This window comes from Onychostoma macrolepis, chromosome 10, assembly GCF_012432095.1.
Source record: "Onychostoma macrolepis isolate SWU-2019 chromosome 10, ASM1243209v1, whole genome shotgun sequence".
In the NCBI taxonomy this organism is placed as follows: Eukaryota; Metazoa; Chordata; class Actinopteri; order Cypriniformes; family Cyprinidae; genus Onychostoma; species Onychostoma macrolepis.
This window is the reverse complement of record NC_081164.1, coordinates 18,498,058-18,514,498: the sequence shown is the minus strand read 5'-3', so window position 1 is coordinate 18,514,498 and position 16,441 is coordinate 18,498,058. Positions and strand designations below refer to the sequence as shown.

Here is a 16,441-nt window from a genome sequence, read left to right as displayed (position 1 = left end):
TATGCTTTTAATTTATTTGAAACACTGATGAAACCGGTTAACTAAACCTAAACTAAATAAACATAACAACATCATATTAATAGCAGTCTGTTACATTATGGTCATTTTAAGCTTCCCCCCCCCATTAAATATCAATCGATGGTGGACACTTGAGGGGATTTATGATTTAGTAAATCATACTAAAAATGTAGTTTTACTACAGCATGTCAAACCACAGGACATGTCAACTTTCCATGTATATGTTTTGTTCTTTCTAATCATATACTGTAATTTATATCTTGCCTATTGATCCATTCAGTGAGTAATAAATGGCCTTCCACATTTTTAAAATGCATATTATTAGTGTTATGCAAAAGAAAATGACAATAATATCAGCACATATTGTAAATGCATAACAACAGCACATAACTGCATAACAATAACATGTCAGTTTCATGTAATAAGGTGCATAAAATCAACTTAACAGGAAAATCACCTTATTTAGAAATAGTTAATGACCTACTGATGAACCTGTTTCTGTGAACACACCATTTGAGAAAGAACTGTCTGATTTCTTTGATCCTGATGCAGTAGATGAAGGGGTTCACTACAGGTGGAAGCAGACTGTAGAACATGACCAGGCTGATCTTCTGACTGCTGTTCATCTGAGCGTTTGGGATGTTAGAAGTGGTGTAAACCACAAAACGGGGCACGTAATAGATGGTAATGATAGTCAGCTGTGTGGCACAGGTAGAAAAGCCTTTCATTCGGCCCTGTGCATTTGCTATTCGAAGCACAGACCCCAGGATACTTAAATAGGAAAATATAATGAAAGACAATGGCACAAGAAGCACAAACATTGCTACAGCATATGCAATGCGATTTGAGAGGGTGGCATCAGCACAAGCCAGCTGGTTCATAGATAGAGAATCACAAAAGCAATGAGCGATCATGTTTGGCCCACAGAATGGCAGTTTCACTGTCTGCATTAAGCTAATGGTTGGAGTAATCATTGCAGTAACCCAGGAAAACCCTATTAGAAGCCTCATAGTGCGGTTAGTCATTAAACCAGGGTATCTTAGCGGGTAACAAATCGCCAAGTATCGATCAAGTGCCATGATCATCATAATAAGAGAGTTCAAGGTACCAAAATAGTGAATCAGCAGCCTTTGAAACAGACAAACATAGAAGCCAATATAACCGTCATTAAACCAATAGCGAGAAATAACTTTTGGCAGAGCGACTGTGCAGAAACCAATATCAGACAAGGACAAACTCAGCATGATAATATACATGGGCTTATGGAGGCTGCGTTCAATCATAAACAGGACCACAATGAGAGAGTTTCCGGCGATTACAGCGATGTAGATGATGAACAAAAGCGCTCCTATCAGGCTGTAGTATTTGGGCTGGAGTCCAGGAAAACCCACGATGAAAAACTCAGTTACAACAGAAGCTGTGGTTTCGTTTACCTGTGACATACTGAAACATGCAGTGAACACCTGTTTACAAAAGAATAAATGTATCTGTATGTTACACTGACAGTAACTGCAACTCACTCTTGTAAAAATTTCTTTCACTAATTTGATTTGCCCAAAAATATAAAAATATTTCCTTGAAGTAAAAATTAGATACGTTAAAAATGCAGTATATATATTTATATAAATAAAACATTTAAAATGTATTTATGCAATTAACATCAATAAAAGATTTAAATACATATCATGAAATATTAATAATATGAAAACATTATATAAAAAAATCCTTAAGTGAATCACCTATTGCCACAATTTAAAATGTTTTTAAATTATGCTATTGCAAAAAGTCTTATTTCGGTTTGTATTTCAGATAATTGCCTTGATTATTCCTTGGTTAAGTTATCTGACATCTTCTAAAAAAAAAAAATACTATCTCAGTGTGTCACGTCTCTCAGTGCTGATGTCAAAGTTTTGTTTGTAGTTTCATTATTTTATAGCTGTAGAATCAGTGTTAAAGCCTGTAGGGTCCAACACGTCAGAGGATCATGTTCACAAACCATTTGGTGTTGTGAAACTGGGCTGACCTTTGGGGTTTGGGAAATGTGTTTTATAAGAAGATAACTATGGAATGAAGTTTGGCTCTTTTGTGTTAGGTATAACATTTATTTTTAAATGTTATTTCATTTTTATAAATCTGTGTTGTTGTTCTTTTTTTTTACTCCAGCATAATTCTATATTGGATCATCTGGAGTCATTTTTGACCCACATACTTATTTGTAAAAGTCACTGTATGTAACTGAACTACTATGAGTCATCAATGTTTGGTTCTCTCTTTTATTTTATTTCTAAAATAATCAATTTCGCAAACAGCTCCTTTTAGCCATGAATGTGTCTCAATGAGTTATTGTGAGTTTTTGCACCACCTTGTGGATACATCGTCATTTCTGTCAAATCTCTTCACTCTCACATAGAATAAAATATGAAACTTATTTATATTATATATTTTATTTAAATAGGCCACTGTTAACATAGTGCGTTATATTTGTAGGTACAAAAATACGATAAACGTCAAAAAAGCTTTTTGAGTGAGAAACTATAGTATTTTGGCGGAAAGCATGGGAACCTGACGAGCACACACACCAAGGCCGCCAAGTGTTTCTTAAACTGCACGCGGTAAGAATAGCTACAATATTTTCACCACTAAGCAGGTCATGTACATCAGTTAATAACATAATTAATATAAAGTAGTCTATTCTTTGAAATATACCAGTTTTATAGGTGATATTTGACTAAAGAGTAAGTAAATAACAACATTAATTTAATCGGCATTTTATCTCTGTGAATGCCAGTAAAGAAAACAGGAAAAAAGTTGCGTAAGTAAGGCCTTAGATGCAAAACTGTTCTGCCTCCGTTAGAGGCTGTGTACAATTTATGATGGACATTTGCATTTACCAATATTATATTTTTGTAATACTTTAATGTTCTGTATAAGTTTATTTTTGCCTGCCGTTATTGTGTAGGTTGTTATGTGAGGACTCTTATTTTGACGTGTTTCCGCGAGCGACGCACATGAGGTAACAGGAAGCAGCAAGCTCGTGACACAGCAAGCCTTGACATGTTTGTGCCGCATTTAAGTTAATCCTTCTTCTAAACCCTGTCGAAAGCGTTGTCTGTAAGTTCATTTAAATCATTAATATGTCCAGTTTATATTACAGAAGAGTATGTTCAGTTTAAAGGTGATATAATCAAAGATGTTTGTGATTGCCGATCACAAATTGCATTAGTGCTCTGCATTGAGAATGCTTCTAATTTGCTTCTGAGTAAGCTATGTATCTGTATACATTTTACTTGTTAAACTGATAAGTTTGTTACAGGTTTGATAATTACTTTTCTATATTTCTTTTATTTCATTTACAGTTTTACTCGGTTCAATGGCCGCGGAGTTTGATTGTGTAAACCACACATTGGACTATTAAAGGAGCAAGGTGCTCATATCCTGGCTATTGAACAGAGTTTGGATTGCTGTTTATTTATATTACACGCTGGGAAAGCAAAACATATAAAGAGAACAGTACAATAACAAATATTATTAGTAGTGATCTAATGATACATAATGAAACAAACAAAAAGCTACACTCGTAATGCATCATCACATGTGATTTCAATGAGAACGGAGGAATATGTAAAACAGCAGACTCGGGTGAGCTCTGACTTTTCTACACTCCCTCTGAATACCTCTTCATCAACCTGTGCACAAGAATCGACTCCTCGTTTGATCGATAAGTCTCAGAGCACGAATGGTGCATATGATGGGGACACAAATGCAGTTCAGGAGCGGAGCAGATTATGCGATAGTGAACGTCTACAGAGCACAAGATTTTCAGATTCCCCATACAATCCGCCTCATTCCATCCCGAATACTGCATTTAAAGCAACTTCACATCAAGATCCTGCTTCAAAAAGGTATACGACCCAATCAGATACACAGCATTACTCTCAAAGCCAAGCCACGCCTATGCTAGACTTTGCTAAATTCATAGCACGTAGAGAGCTAGTCACCACAGGGCTTACCTGTGCAAAAATGTGCTTGTTGCGTGTCTTTCCTCGAGAACAACGGGAACGAGCTATCAGGATATATGCCATAATTGATGATCAAAGCAATCGCTCACTGGCCAAAGGAGAATTCTTTCGACTATTCGGGATCCAAAGTAACCCCTCTCCGTATTTGTTGAGAACATGTGCTGGTTCCATGGAAACGTCTGGAAGGAAAGCGGTTGGCTTCCAAATAGAGACCCTGGATGGTAAGACATGTCTTGATCTCCCACCACTGATTGAGTGTAATGAGATAATGAGCAACAGATCTGAAATACCCACTCCAGAAGTCGCTCTTGCCCATCCACACTTGAAAACTGTGGCACAGTTCATCCCAAAGCTAGATCCTGATGCTCAGATCTTGGTATTGCTGGGAAGGGATATGATTTGTGTACACAAAGCGAGAAAACAAATCAACGGGCCTCACAATGCACCTTTTGCGCAAAGGTTAGATTTAGGCTGGGTGATTGTAGGTGATGTCTGCATTGACAGAGCCCATAAGCCGATGGTGAGTGTCTTTAAAACTAACATCCTGGACAATGGCCGCCCATCACTTCTCACTCCATGCCAGAGCCACATCAAAGTGAAAGAGAAATTGTGCCATGGCGGGGAGCATAAGTCTGTCGTTTTTCCCCATGCGTTCAATCACGCTACTCATGGTGTGCAAGCAGAAGACGAACTTGGGCTCAAGGTATTTGACAGAACCAAAAATGATAACAAACCTGCCATGTCCTTCGAGGATGAGACCTTCTTGAAGATCATGCAAGCAGAGTTTCCACCAAGACGAACAGAAAAACTGGGTCGCTCCTTTGCCATTCAGGTCACCCAGACCATTACTCCCAAATAATCGGGAACAAGCTTTGTCTCGCCTTAATTCTTTGCGTCGCACGCTGAGTAGAAACCCTGAGATGAAGGAACAGTTTTCTGCCTTCATGGAGAAACTCTTTCAGAACCACCATGCAGAAAGAGCACCACCTATCCACGAGGGTGAAGAATGCTGGTATTTACCCATCTTTGGAGTGTATCATCCGCAAAAACCGGGACAAATATGGGTGCTCCTCTCAGGCCCTGACTTAAACAACTCACTGTTAGGTGTGCTGCTACGGTTCAGGAAGGATCGCGTTGCAATTATGGCGGACATCCAACAGATGTTCTATGGTTTCCTGGTGAAAGAGGACCACAGAAACTATTTGTGATTCCTCTGGTACAGCAACTTGAGCAAGGAGGTGGTAGACTACCGTATGAGGGTACATGTTTTTGGAAACAGTCCTTCTCCGTCAGTGGCTATATACGGTCTACGGTTAGCTGCACAGCAAGGTGAACAAGAGCACGGAACTGACACTTCACACTTTGTTAACAGGCACTTCTATGTGGACGACGGCCTCGTGTCCAAGCTTTCCCACCGAAAGATCTCGCTTCCGGTCTCCGAGATCTGAATTTTGGAAATGAGAGTTGGCCAGCACAAAGAAGTCTGGGTTTCTACTGGGACATAAAAACAGATACTTTCACCTTCAAAGTTGCAGCAAACGACCAGCCCTACACTCATCGCGGAGTGCTCTCTGTCGTGAATAGCCTCTTTGACCCTTTGGGCTTTGTGGCACCAGTGACAATCCGGGGCAGAGCGTTGGTATGTGAGCTGACCAAAGAGGTACATGATTGGGACACGGTCCTTCCTGAAGAGAGGAAAAACATGTGGGAGGAATGGAAAACCTCACTTCAAAAGCTAAGCAACCTTCACATCACACGCACATACCTACACCATTCACTTTCTAACACTTCATACACTGAGTTGTGTGTCTTTTCAGATGCCTCGAGCTGGGCCATAGGGGCAGTGGCTTACCTCAGAGCTCTAACTGATGAAGGCGAGGTCAAAGTGGGATTTGTGCTAGGCAAAGCGAAGCTGTCACCTCTTCCTGAGCCTTCTATCCCTCGCCTGGAGCTGTACGGTGCAGTGCTGGCTGTGGAGATGGCTGAACACATCCTCGATGAGCTAGACCACAAGCCGAATGCAGTGAAATTCTATTGTGACAGCAAAGTGGTCTTAGGATATATTTACAATCAGTCCAGACGCTTCTTTGTTTATGTACACAACCGTGTTCAGCGGATACGTCAGTCGACTTCTCCAGACCAGTGGGGTTATGTGCCTACGGTTCAGAATCCAGCTGACCTGGCAACAAGATCTGTGGTTACTTCACAGCTGAATGACACCATATGGTTCACAGGAACCAGCTTCCTCTACCAACCGCCCCAAGAGCAACAGTGTGAGTCCTTCGAAATGGTTAATCCTGAGACAGACGCAGAAGTCAGACTTTGTGTAACCAGCTTCGCTACTCGAGCTGAAAGAAGCCTCTTTTCGGAACGGTTTCAACGCTTTTCTACCTGGGAATCTTTGCTAGGAGCGGTTTCTTTTCTGATTCATCAAGCACGTTCTCTCACGTCAAGTTCCATCAGTACATCCCATACATGCAAAGGATGGCATCAGTGCAGCAAAATACACACACCTGAAGAGCAGACAGCAGCAAAGAGACTAATACTTCTACACGCCCAGAAAGAACTATATCCCGAGGAGTATGCAGCTTTGCAGAGAAACGAACAAGTTTCACATTCAAGTGCACTGTGGAATCTCGACCCCTACATCGATGACGGCCTCTTGAGGGTTGGAGGACGTTTGAAACATGCTTCAATCGAGTCAGAGGTAAAGAATCCAATCATCCTTCCAAAGCAAAGTCATGTTGCTAAACTGTTGGTGAGTTACTACCACTCCAAAGTGCACCATCAGGGGAGACAGTTCACAGAAGGAGCAATCCGACTGGCTGGCTTGTGGATTGTAGGGGGGGAAAGACTGATAAACTCTATCCTTCACTGTTGTGTGACATGCCGCAGACTCAGAGGAAAGCAAGAAGTTCAAAAGATGGCAGATCTTCCTCCTGAGCGCCTCAGTACATCTCCTCCATTTACATACGTGGGGTTAGATGTTTTTGGTCCGTGGACAGTGGTCACTCAACGCACCAGAGGCGGTGTAGCTGAAAACAAAAGGTGGGCTATACTCTTCACATGTATGACTACACGAGCAGTACATATAGAAGTCATAGAGTCTATGAACACTGCCAGTTGCATCAATGTTCTGCGAAGGTTTTTTGCTGTGAGAGGACCAGCAAAACAGCTCAGATCAGACAGAGGAACCAACTTCATCGGTGCAAGTCAAGAACTAGGCATGCAACCAGCAAAAGAAAACCAGACTAGTCTTCTGAAATACCTCCATGAGAATGGCTGTACGTGGGAATTCAATCCACCACATGCATCCCTAATGCGTGGAGCATGGGAACGCATGATCGGTGTAACCCGCAGGATTCTAGACGGCATGCTGTTGCAGAAGAAACATGCTCACTTGTCCCATGAGGTACTTTGCACTCTGATGGCAGAGGTGTCAGCAATCATAAATGCTAGACCTCTGGTTCCTGTCTCAGCAGATCCCTATTCTCCATGCATACTCACTCCAGCGATGCTCTTAACCCAAAAGCCCCTAGTACCTGTTCCGTTCGAGAACTACACTGAAAAAGACCTCTTGAAATGTCAGTGGAAGCGCGTGCAGGCATTGGCTAACGAGTTCTGGAGTCGATGGAGAAAAGAATACATAAGTACACTCCAACCTCGCCGCAAGTGGCATGAGACTCACCGAAATCTGCACCCTGGAGATGTTGTGCTGTTGAAGCAAGTTCAGTCCCCAAGAAACAACTGGCCTTTGGGCTTAATTACATCCGTCTTCCCGAGCAACGACGGAAAGGTCCGCAAGGTAGAGGTTAGAACAACCTCAGGCGGTAACGTGAAAACATTCTTAAGACCCATTTCTGATGTCATCTTACTGCTAGCCAAAGAGGAATAAATAAGACTGAACACAGACTGTCATAGCCAGGCGGGGAGTGTTCTGCCTCCGTTAGAGGCTGTGTACAATTTATGATGGACATTTGCATTTAACAATATTATATTTTTGTAATACTTTAATGTTCTGTATAAGTTTATTTTTGCCTGCCGTTATTGTGTAGGTTGTTATGTGAGGACTCTTATTTTGACGTGTTTCTGCGAGCGACGCACATGAGGTAACAGGAAGCAGCAAGCTCGTGACACAGCAAGCCTTGACATGTTTGTGCCGCATTTAAGTTAATCCTTCTTCTAAACCCTGTCGAAAGCATTAGCTGTAGAGCCCTGCACGGGCCATAAATCTGGGCCCTAGCCCGGCCCCGGCCCGAGACACTAAGGCCCTAGCCCGGCCCCTGTCCGACAGCTTATCAGAATTACCGGCCCGAGTCCGACCCGAGCCCGTCTTTTTTTTCTCCCTTCTCCCAAAACAGCTTATATTGTTTCAGCTATTAAAATAGATTTACAGTTTTGTAAATAATGGCAAAGTGAATATATTTCGTTTTGTTTTTATTAAGTTAATTTAGAAAAACGTTTGGAGCATTTTTTTTGTTCATTAAATATAACTTTTTGTTTTTTAAAGTGATGACGAACGATCAAGTGCAATAGCGCATGCGGCCGGCAGTCAGTTTATGACGTTTGATCAATTTAGCCTCTCAAATCAACACTTGACTTGACTACAATAAAATCCATAGAAATAAAACACTTCAACGTTATCACAACGTTAGTTTAAACGTTTATTATCACCATCTCAGAACAAAGGCATTTTTGACAAAACAAGATGAGCAGGCTGCTGCTCGCAACGGCATGGAAAAGAAAATAATAGCCAAATAATAATAATAAAACGAAAATAAATAAATAAATAGACTAAATAGGCTCATAAAAATGCAGGATTTCTTACCCTAAACATGAAGACTTCACCACAGAACATGGCCATTCTTTTTTCCAACAGTTATGGACTAGACTTTATAAAAAAAAAAAAAAAAGAAGGCAAATCCCAAACGAAAACGAGACATGGCTACTGCCAGAAGAAGTCTCTTAGAGAGCATCGTGAAGAAAAAGCACAGCATCCACAGTGGAAGGCTTTAATCCAGTTCTCCTTTCCTCAATAATTCTTCCAGCTGTGCTAAAGGCATGCTCACTGCTACTGCTGCTGGCGGGGACACTAAACACCGCGTGAGCCAGTCGTGAAAGAAGTGGCAGTATGGTCTCGTGCTGTTGCCACCAGTGCAGAACATCTCTTCCATCACCTTCCATGTTAGGATTGAGGCGCAGGTAAATCTGAACTTCATCAGTAGTATCCTCCTCCTGCTCCAAAATGTTTTCCCACTCTTCCTCAAACTCGGCCAGAGCTCTCTTCTTTGCTGCGGGGCCAGCAGCAACAGGTGCAGGCACAGCCTTGCCCGCTGCTGCATGAATAATAGTTATAATTATTGGTTAGGCCAAGGCCATCAGGCTATTAATACATTAATTTAGAGACCTGATAATAATAATAACAACAACAACAACACATGCAAAAGAAAATCTCACCGGCTAGTTGATCAGCCCTTTCCGCTGCCGCCCCCTCTCTGAAGCGGGCTATCTGATGTCTCGCCAGCTGATGGATGTCATCCCTTTCGGCGTCGGTGAACATCCTTAATTGACTGAACTTCGGCCATAAGAATATGGCCAGTTTGTGAAGTGGCTGGATGTGGAAGAATATTGTCGAAGAGCGGCAAGAATATTAGCCCCCTGATCGGTTACCCAGACAACATTATTCATTACTGATGCTTCAAAACCAAGGATTGAGACTAATTGCTGCTGCAACTCTTTTCGGATATTGTCTCCTGTTTTTGCCTCGTTTGGGAAGCTTGTTGTGGTGAGTACCCTGCTCTTCATGTCATATTGTGTTGTGACATAGTGACATGTGATTGACAAGTAGCTTATTTTACGGTGATCATTGTCCACATGTCAGTTGTCATGCCAATATTTATTAACGACATGACCCCCTTGATCTCTTCAACTATGTCTCCTCTCTTAGCAGTCGCCAATTCTTTGCATTTTCGGGAGATTGTGGTGGGGTCAGGGAGCAAACTTGTAGCTGACAGACGGCCGTGAGTTGCGCCACATTAATTAGCTCTTGCGCTAACTGAATGAAACCGTTCCCTGCTACGGTTTCAAATGGCCGTATGTCCATACAACAGAAATTTACACATTTAGCTGTGATTTGCGATTTCACTGTAGAAGGAGTTGGCTTGGTGAGGAAATCACTCACACTCGTTTGTTTGCTGCTGCTGCCTGGTCCGCTGCATCCGCCGCGCTCAAAATGTCTTTGTAAATGAGATGATCCAGTTTTCTTACTATCGTAACTTAGCACAGCCTTGTAAGTTGTGCATTGTGCATAACCAGTTGGCTCGTCATTTAAAGTTGTCACTATTTGAAAAGCTGCCCAGAAATGTGCCTTTCCTCTAGTGTTTTTCACAGTTTTAAGTTCGCCATTGGCGATTCTTCTCTTTATGTTCTCCATTGCACGTGAATCGTCTGGAAATATGCGCGCGTGACGCGTGTGTGATTAGACTGTCTGTGTAATAGGTTATGAAATATATTTGTTTGGTTTACCGTCATCAACTTCTCTTAGTTTCTTTTAATTTATGGATCTCTCTAAAATATAGAAAAAGGAGAAGCCTAAAACAAGCCCGATGCCCGGCCCGCGCCTGCGCTATGACGTGAAAATTGGCCCGAAGCCCGGCCCTAGGGGCGTAAATAAGTCAGGGCCCTTCGGGCTCGGGCTGAAATGCAGGGCTCTAGTTGGCTGTAAGTTCATTTAAATCATTAATATGTCCAGTTTATATTACAGAAGAGTATGTTCAGTTTAAAGGTGATATAATCAAAGATGTTTGTGATTGCCGATCACAAATTGCATTAGTGCTCTGCATTGAGAATGCTTCTAATTTGCTTCTGAGTAAGCTATGTATCTGTATACATTTTACTTGTTAAACTGATAAGTTTGTTACAGGTTTAATAATTACTTTTCTATATTTCTTTTATTTCATTTACAGTTTTACTCGGTTCAATGGCCGCGGAGTTTGATTGTGTAAACCACACATTGGACTATTAAAGGAGCAAGGTGCTCATATCCTGGCTATTGAACAGAGTTTGGATTGCTGTTTATTTATATTACACGCTGGGAAAGCAAAACATATAAAGAGAACAGTACAATAACAAATATTATTAGTAGTGATCTAATGATACATAATGAAACAAACAAAAAGCTACACTCGTAATGCATGCTGGGAAATTTACACAAGCTGTGCCTGTCATCAAAAATAATAACAAATATTGTTTAATTCAAGCTTTTCTGAATAGGAATCTAGAGTGGGCACTTTTGGTGGGGATTTGTGTTTCATTTATATTTAAAACCTGCAGCCATTACATTTACAAACATGTAAAAAAAAAAAAAAAACTTAATTATATTTTTACATAGAGTAGGCTATATCATGTCAAACAGCGGGACATGACATTAAATATTTTTGTGAAGATTACATTACCCATACAAATGTTTTTAAATTATTCTAAGCATTACTTCTTTTAAATTTACATTGAGGGCTAATTACCCACTGTAAGATGTGCTCAGTCTACTGTGTATATTGGTGAAAGAGGGGAAAATATCTCTTTTTATTTGTCCAGTGTCCGGATAAATGACCTTTAAATTCTATTTAAAAAGCTATAATATATATATAAAAAAATCACTGTTATTTCTATAAGTGTGAAAGGCAATAAAAACAGCACATAATAACATATGTAAGTTTTATAAAATGGGATACATCAGAACAGGGTTATGTACATCATATCATTTGGGAATAGTTACATTTTTGACTTTTAAACTAATCCTGTTTCTGTGAACACACCATTTGAGAAAGAACTGTCTGATTTCTTTGATCCTGATGCAGTAGATGAAGGGGTTCACTACAGGTGGAAGCAGACTGTAGAACATGACCAGGCTGATCTTCTGACTGCTGTTCATTTGAGCGTTTGGGATGTTAGAAGTGGTTAGAACCACGAAACGGGGCACGTAATAGATGGTAATGATAGTCAGCTGTGTGGCACAGGTAGAAAAGCCTTTCATTCGGCCCTGTGCATTTGCTATTCGAAGCACAGACCCCAGGATACTTAAATAGGAAAATATGATGAAAGAGAATGGAACGAGAAGCACAAACATTCCTACAGCATATGCAATGAGATTTGAGAGGGTGGCATCAGCACAAGCCAGCTGGTTCATAGATAGAGATTCACAAAAGCAATGAGCGATCCTGTTTGGCCCACAGAATGGCAGTTTCACTGTCTGCATTAAGCTAATGGTTGGAGCAATCATTGCAGTAACCCAGGAAAACCCTATTAGAAGCCTCATAGTGCGGTTAGTCATTAAAACAGGGTATCTTAGCGGGTAACAAATTGCCAAGTATCGATCAAGTGCCATGATCATCATACTAAGAGAGTTCAAGGTAACAAAATAGTGAATCAGCAGCCTTTGAAACAGACAAACATAGAAGCCAATATAACCGTCATTAAACCAATAGCGAGAAATAACTTTTGGCAGAGCGACTGTGCAGAAACCAATATCAGACAAGGACAAACTCAGCATGATAATATACATGGGCTTATGGAGGCTGCGTTCAATCATAAACAGGACCACAATGAGAGAGTTTCCGGCGATTACAGCGATGTAGATGATGAACAAAAGCGCTCCTATCAGGCTGTAGTATTTGGGCTGAAGTCCAGGAAAACCCACGATGAAAAACTCAGTTACAACAGAAGCTGTGGTTTCGTTTACCTGTGACATACTGAAACATGCAGTGAACACCTGTTTACAAAAGAATAAATGTATCTGTATGTTACACTGACAGTAACTGCAACTCACTCTTGTAAAAATTTCTTTCACTAATTTGATTTGCCCAAAAATATTAAAATATTTCCTTGAAGTAAAAATTAGATACGTTAAAAATGCAGTATATATATTTATATAAATAAAACATTTAAAATGTATTTATGCAATTAACATCAATAAAAGATTTAAATACATATCATGAAATATTAATAATATGAAAACATTATATAAAAAAATCCTTAAGTGAATCACCTATTGCCACAATTTAAAATGTGTTTTAAATTATGCTATTGCAAAAAGTCTTATTTCGGTTTGTATTTCAGATAATTGCCTTGATTATTCCTTGGTTAAGTTATCTGACATCTTCTAAAAAAAAAAAATACTATCTCAGTGTGTCACGTCTCAGTGCTGATGTCAAAGTTTTGTTTGTAGTTTCATTATTTTATAGCTGTAGAATCAGTGTTAAAGCCTGTAGGGTCCAACACGTCAGAGGATCATGTTCACAAACCATTTGGTGTTGTGAAACTGGGCTGACCTTTGGGGTTTGGGAAATGTGTTTTATAAGAAGATAACTATGGAATGAAGTTTGGCTCTTTTGTGTTAGGTATAACATTTATTTTTAAATGTTATTTCATTTTTATAAATCTGTGTTGTTGTTCTTTTTTTTTACTCCAGCATAATTCTATATTGGATCATCTGGAGTCATTTTTGACCCACATACTTATTTGTAAAAGTCACTGTATGTAAAGAACTACTATGAGTCATCAATGTTTGGTTCTCTCTTTTATTTTATTTCTAAAATAATCAATTTCGCAAACAGCTCCTTTTAGCCATGAATGTGTCTCAATGAGTTATTGTGAGTTTTTTGCACCACCTTGTGGATACATCGTCATTTCTGTCAAATCTCTTCACTCTCACATAGAATAAAATATGAAACTTATTTATATTATATATTTTATTTAAATAGGCCACTGTTAACATAGTGCGTTATATTTGTAGGTACATGTCTAAAAAATACGATAAACGTCAAAAAATATGCGTCCGTCTGGAGGATTCAGCTTTTTGAGTGAGAAACTATAGTATTTTGGCGGAAACCATGGGAACCTGACGAGCACACAGGAACAGGAAACAGGAAAAAAGTTGCGTAAGTAAGGCCCTAGATGCATAACAAATATTATTAGTAGTGATCTAATGATACATAATGAAACAAATAAAAAGCTATACTCGTAATGCATGCTGGGAAATTTACACAAGCTGTGCCTGTCATCAAAAATAATAACAAATGTTGTTTAATTCAAGCTTTTCTGAATAGGAATCTAGAGTGGGCACTTTTGGTGGGGATTTGTGTTTCATTTATACTTAAAACCTGCAGCCATTACATTTACAAACATGTAAAAAAAACAACTTAAATATATGTGACCACCCTGCTGCCTAGAGTTTGTGTCATAACAATATTCAATTATTTGTATATATTTTGTCATGTATTTATGTATGTCTATTTCTATTTACATGTGTATATAAGTTTAATTTAAATTACTTTAATGTGTTATAATGAGTTCCCCTTCAATTCGGTCACTCTACATTGCTATGGGAAATACCTTTTCCTCGAATACTACTGAAGCCTTATTGAATCACGCCAGTAAAACTGGCCAATGACGTTCAAGCGCGCAAAATATGAGCGGGATCCCACTCTATATAAGGCAGTGCTTGTACGTCATCCATTCAGAATTTTTTCCTTCAGCAAGAAGCCTATCAAGAAATCTTCTACTCACCGTGATCTACACTCTGCAGCGGACACGCCTTTTCTTCCCCTGCTGTGTTCCGGTGAGCTTCGGACGGATAAAGATGACCTCTCGCGATTGCCTCTCCTACGTAGAGCCAATCGAACCCTCTGATGGCCACGAATTGTGCGTCTTCTGCCTGGGTCGCGCCCACGCAGAGGCGGCGCTTGGGGGGTCGGACTGCCCCCACTGCGGAGATATGAGTCTCCGGACTCTCAGGCTCCGTGTGGCCATCGTCCAAGGCGATGAACTCGCCCATCTAGCTCTGCCGCGCTCTTCCTCTGCAGCCTCTTTTGAGCCAAGGAGTAAGGTGCCGCGAGTTACTGACGCGGATCTGTCCGGGTCGGGTGACGAGACCGTGCCGGCTCAGTGCCCACGCACTCCTCACCCCCCTGCTGCAGGTCCTCTTCCAGTGCGCTTCATGGCCGCTAATCTCCGCCCCTCCCCCAGCGCGCAAGATGTGGTGTCTTTCGGAGCCACGGAGGAGGATGAGGATGATGCCATCTCGGTGGCAGCGTCTGCGAGAGAGGAGTGGTCCAACAGCCCACTGGATTACGCTGCGCCCATCAGTGACGCTGGGGACCTCCATCAGAGTGATGTTGAGCTCCTCCGCGTCCTGACCAAGGCAGTTGATGAGCTCGGTCTGGAGTGGGCGCCTCCTACCGAGCCGGCCAGAAGCCGTCTGGACGAGTGGTTCCTCCAGTCGGATTGCGGCCGAAAGGACACCCCGCGGAGGCCCGGCCCCTTTTTCCCGGAGGTGCACGACGAGATAGCGAAGTCGTGGAACGCGCCGCTCACTAGTCGAGTGCACAATCCGGGATCCTCCCTTCTGTCGTCTGTGGACGGCGCTGATCGAGCGGGGTATGTTAAACTCCCCCCTGTGGAGGAAGCCGTCGCTGCCCACCTCTGTCCTGCAGCCGTGGCAAACTGGAGGGTGCGAACCAACGCGTCTCTCCCATCTAAACCTTGCCGAGCCACCGCAAACTTCGCTGGCAAGGCTTTTTCAGCGGCGGGCCAGGCAGCTTCAACACTGCATGTTATGGCGATACTTCAGGTGTATCAGGCCAAGCTCCTTCAGTCCCTGGATGAAGGTGGCCCGGACCCTGAAGTCTTCAAAGAGCTCAGACGCGCCACAGATCTGGCCCTCAGAGCGACGAAGGTGACAGCTCGAGCGATCGGCCGCAATATGGGTAATCTTGTGGTGCTGGATCGTCACCTGTGGCTGACTCTGACCGAGTTGAAAGACTCAGAGAAGACGGCTCTTCTGGACGCTCCCGTGAATCCCTCAGGTCTCTTTGGAGCGGCGGTAGAGGCGTTCGCGGAGCGCTTCGTTGAAGCGCAGAAGCAGTCGAAGGCCATTAGCCACTTCTTACCGAAGCGCGCCGGCGCGAACCCTCCTGCGCGTTCCCGCTCCTCCTCAGCGCAGCGCGCGGGAAGACCGTTCGCCCCTCCTACTGCTGTTCGGCGCGAGCATGAGCCGGCAGTGAGACCAAGACAGCCGTGGCCGAAGCGCCGCCAGGGCTCGAAGGGCCAGAAGCAGCGCCCTGACAGAGACGGCAGGCCACCGGCTCCGGGATCAAAGCCGCGTTCCTGATGCTGTCTCTCGGAGGAGGAAAGCTGCACTCAGCGCCGAAGACGAGCCACTGAGAAAGTCTGCTCGCTCCGCTGTGTGTGTTCACCACGCCCCCCTGCCTGTTGCGGGCGGCAAGAACGATTGTCATGTTTGTGTTTTGACTGTTCCACAGTGCAGTGCAATAAAGTTAAAAAAAATACAAAAATCACCTCAATATCAGGGCAGTTTTCCTCCTCTCACTCCCCTCTCCCACATCACT

The 16,441-nt window shown here is 42.1% G+C and overlaps 3 protein-coding genes across 3 annotated transcripts; 1 reads left to right on the top strand and 2 right to left on the bottom strand.

The window, feature by feature from the left end:
* Positions 1-476: 476 nt before the first annotated feature.
* Positions 477-1,588, bottom strand: or30bu1 (odorant receptor, family 30, subfamily BU, member 1). The gene has a single exon (XM_058790011.1). It carries the CDS (start codon positions 1,458-1,460, stop codon positions 477-479), a length of 984 nt encoding a protein of 327 aa, XP_058645994.1. The 5' UTR covers positions 1,461-1,588.
* Positions 1,589-1,741: 153 nt separating this feature from the next.
* On the top strand, positions 1,742-11,734 carry LOC131548790 (uncharacterized). The gene is made up of 3 exons (XM_058790364.1): positions 1,742-3,129; positions 3,375-4,258; positions 5,410-11,734. Exons 2-3 carry the CDS (start codon positions 4,256-4,258, stop codon positions 7,930-7,932), a joined length of 2,526 nt encoding a protein of 841 aa, XP_058646347.1. The 5' UTR covers positions 1,742-3,129; positions 3,375-4,255; the 3' UTR covers positions 7,933-11,734.
* Positions 11,735-11,754: 20 nt separating this feature from the next.
* Positions 11,755-13,189, bottom strand: LOC131548792 (olfactory receptor 2AT4-like). Its single transcript, XM_058790366.1, has one exon. It carries the CDS (start codon positions 12,781-12,783, stop codon positions 11,794-11,796), a length of 990 nt encoding a protein of 329 aa, XP_058646349.1. The 5' UTR covers positions 12,784-13,189; the 3' UTR covers positions 11,755-11,793.
* Positions 13,190-16,441: the final 3,252 nt, after the last annotated feature.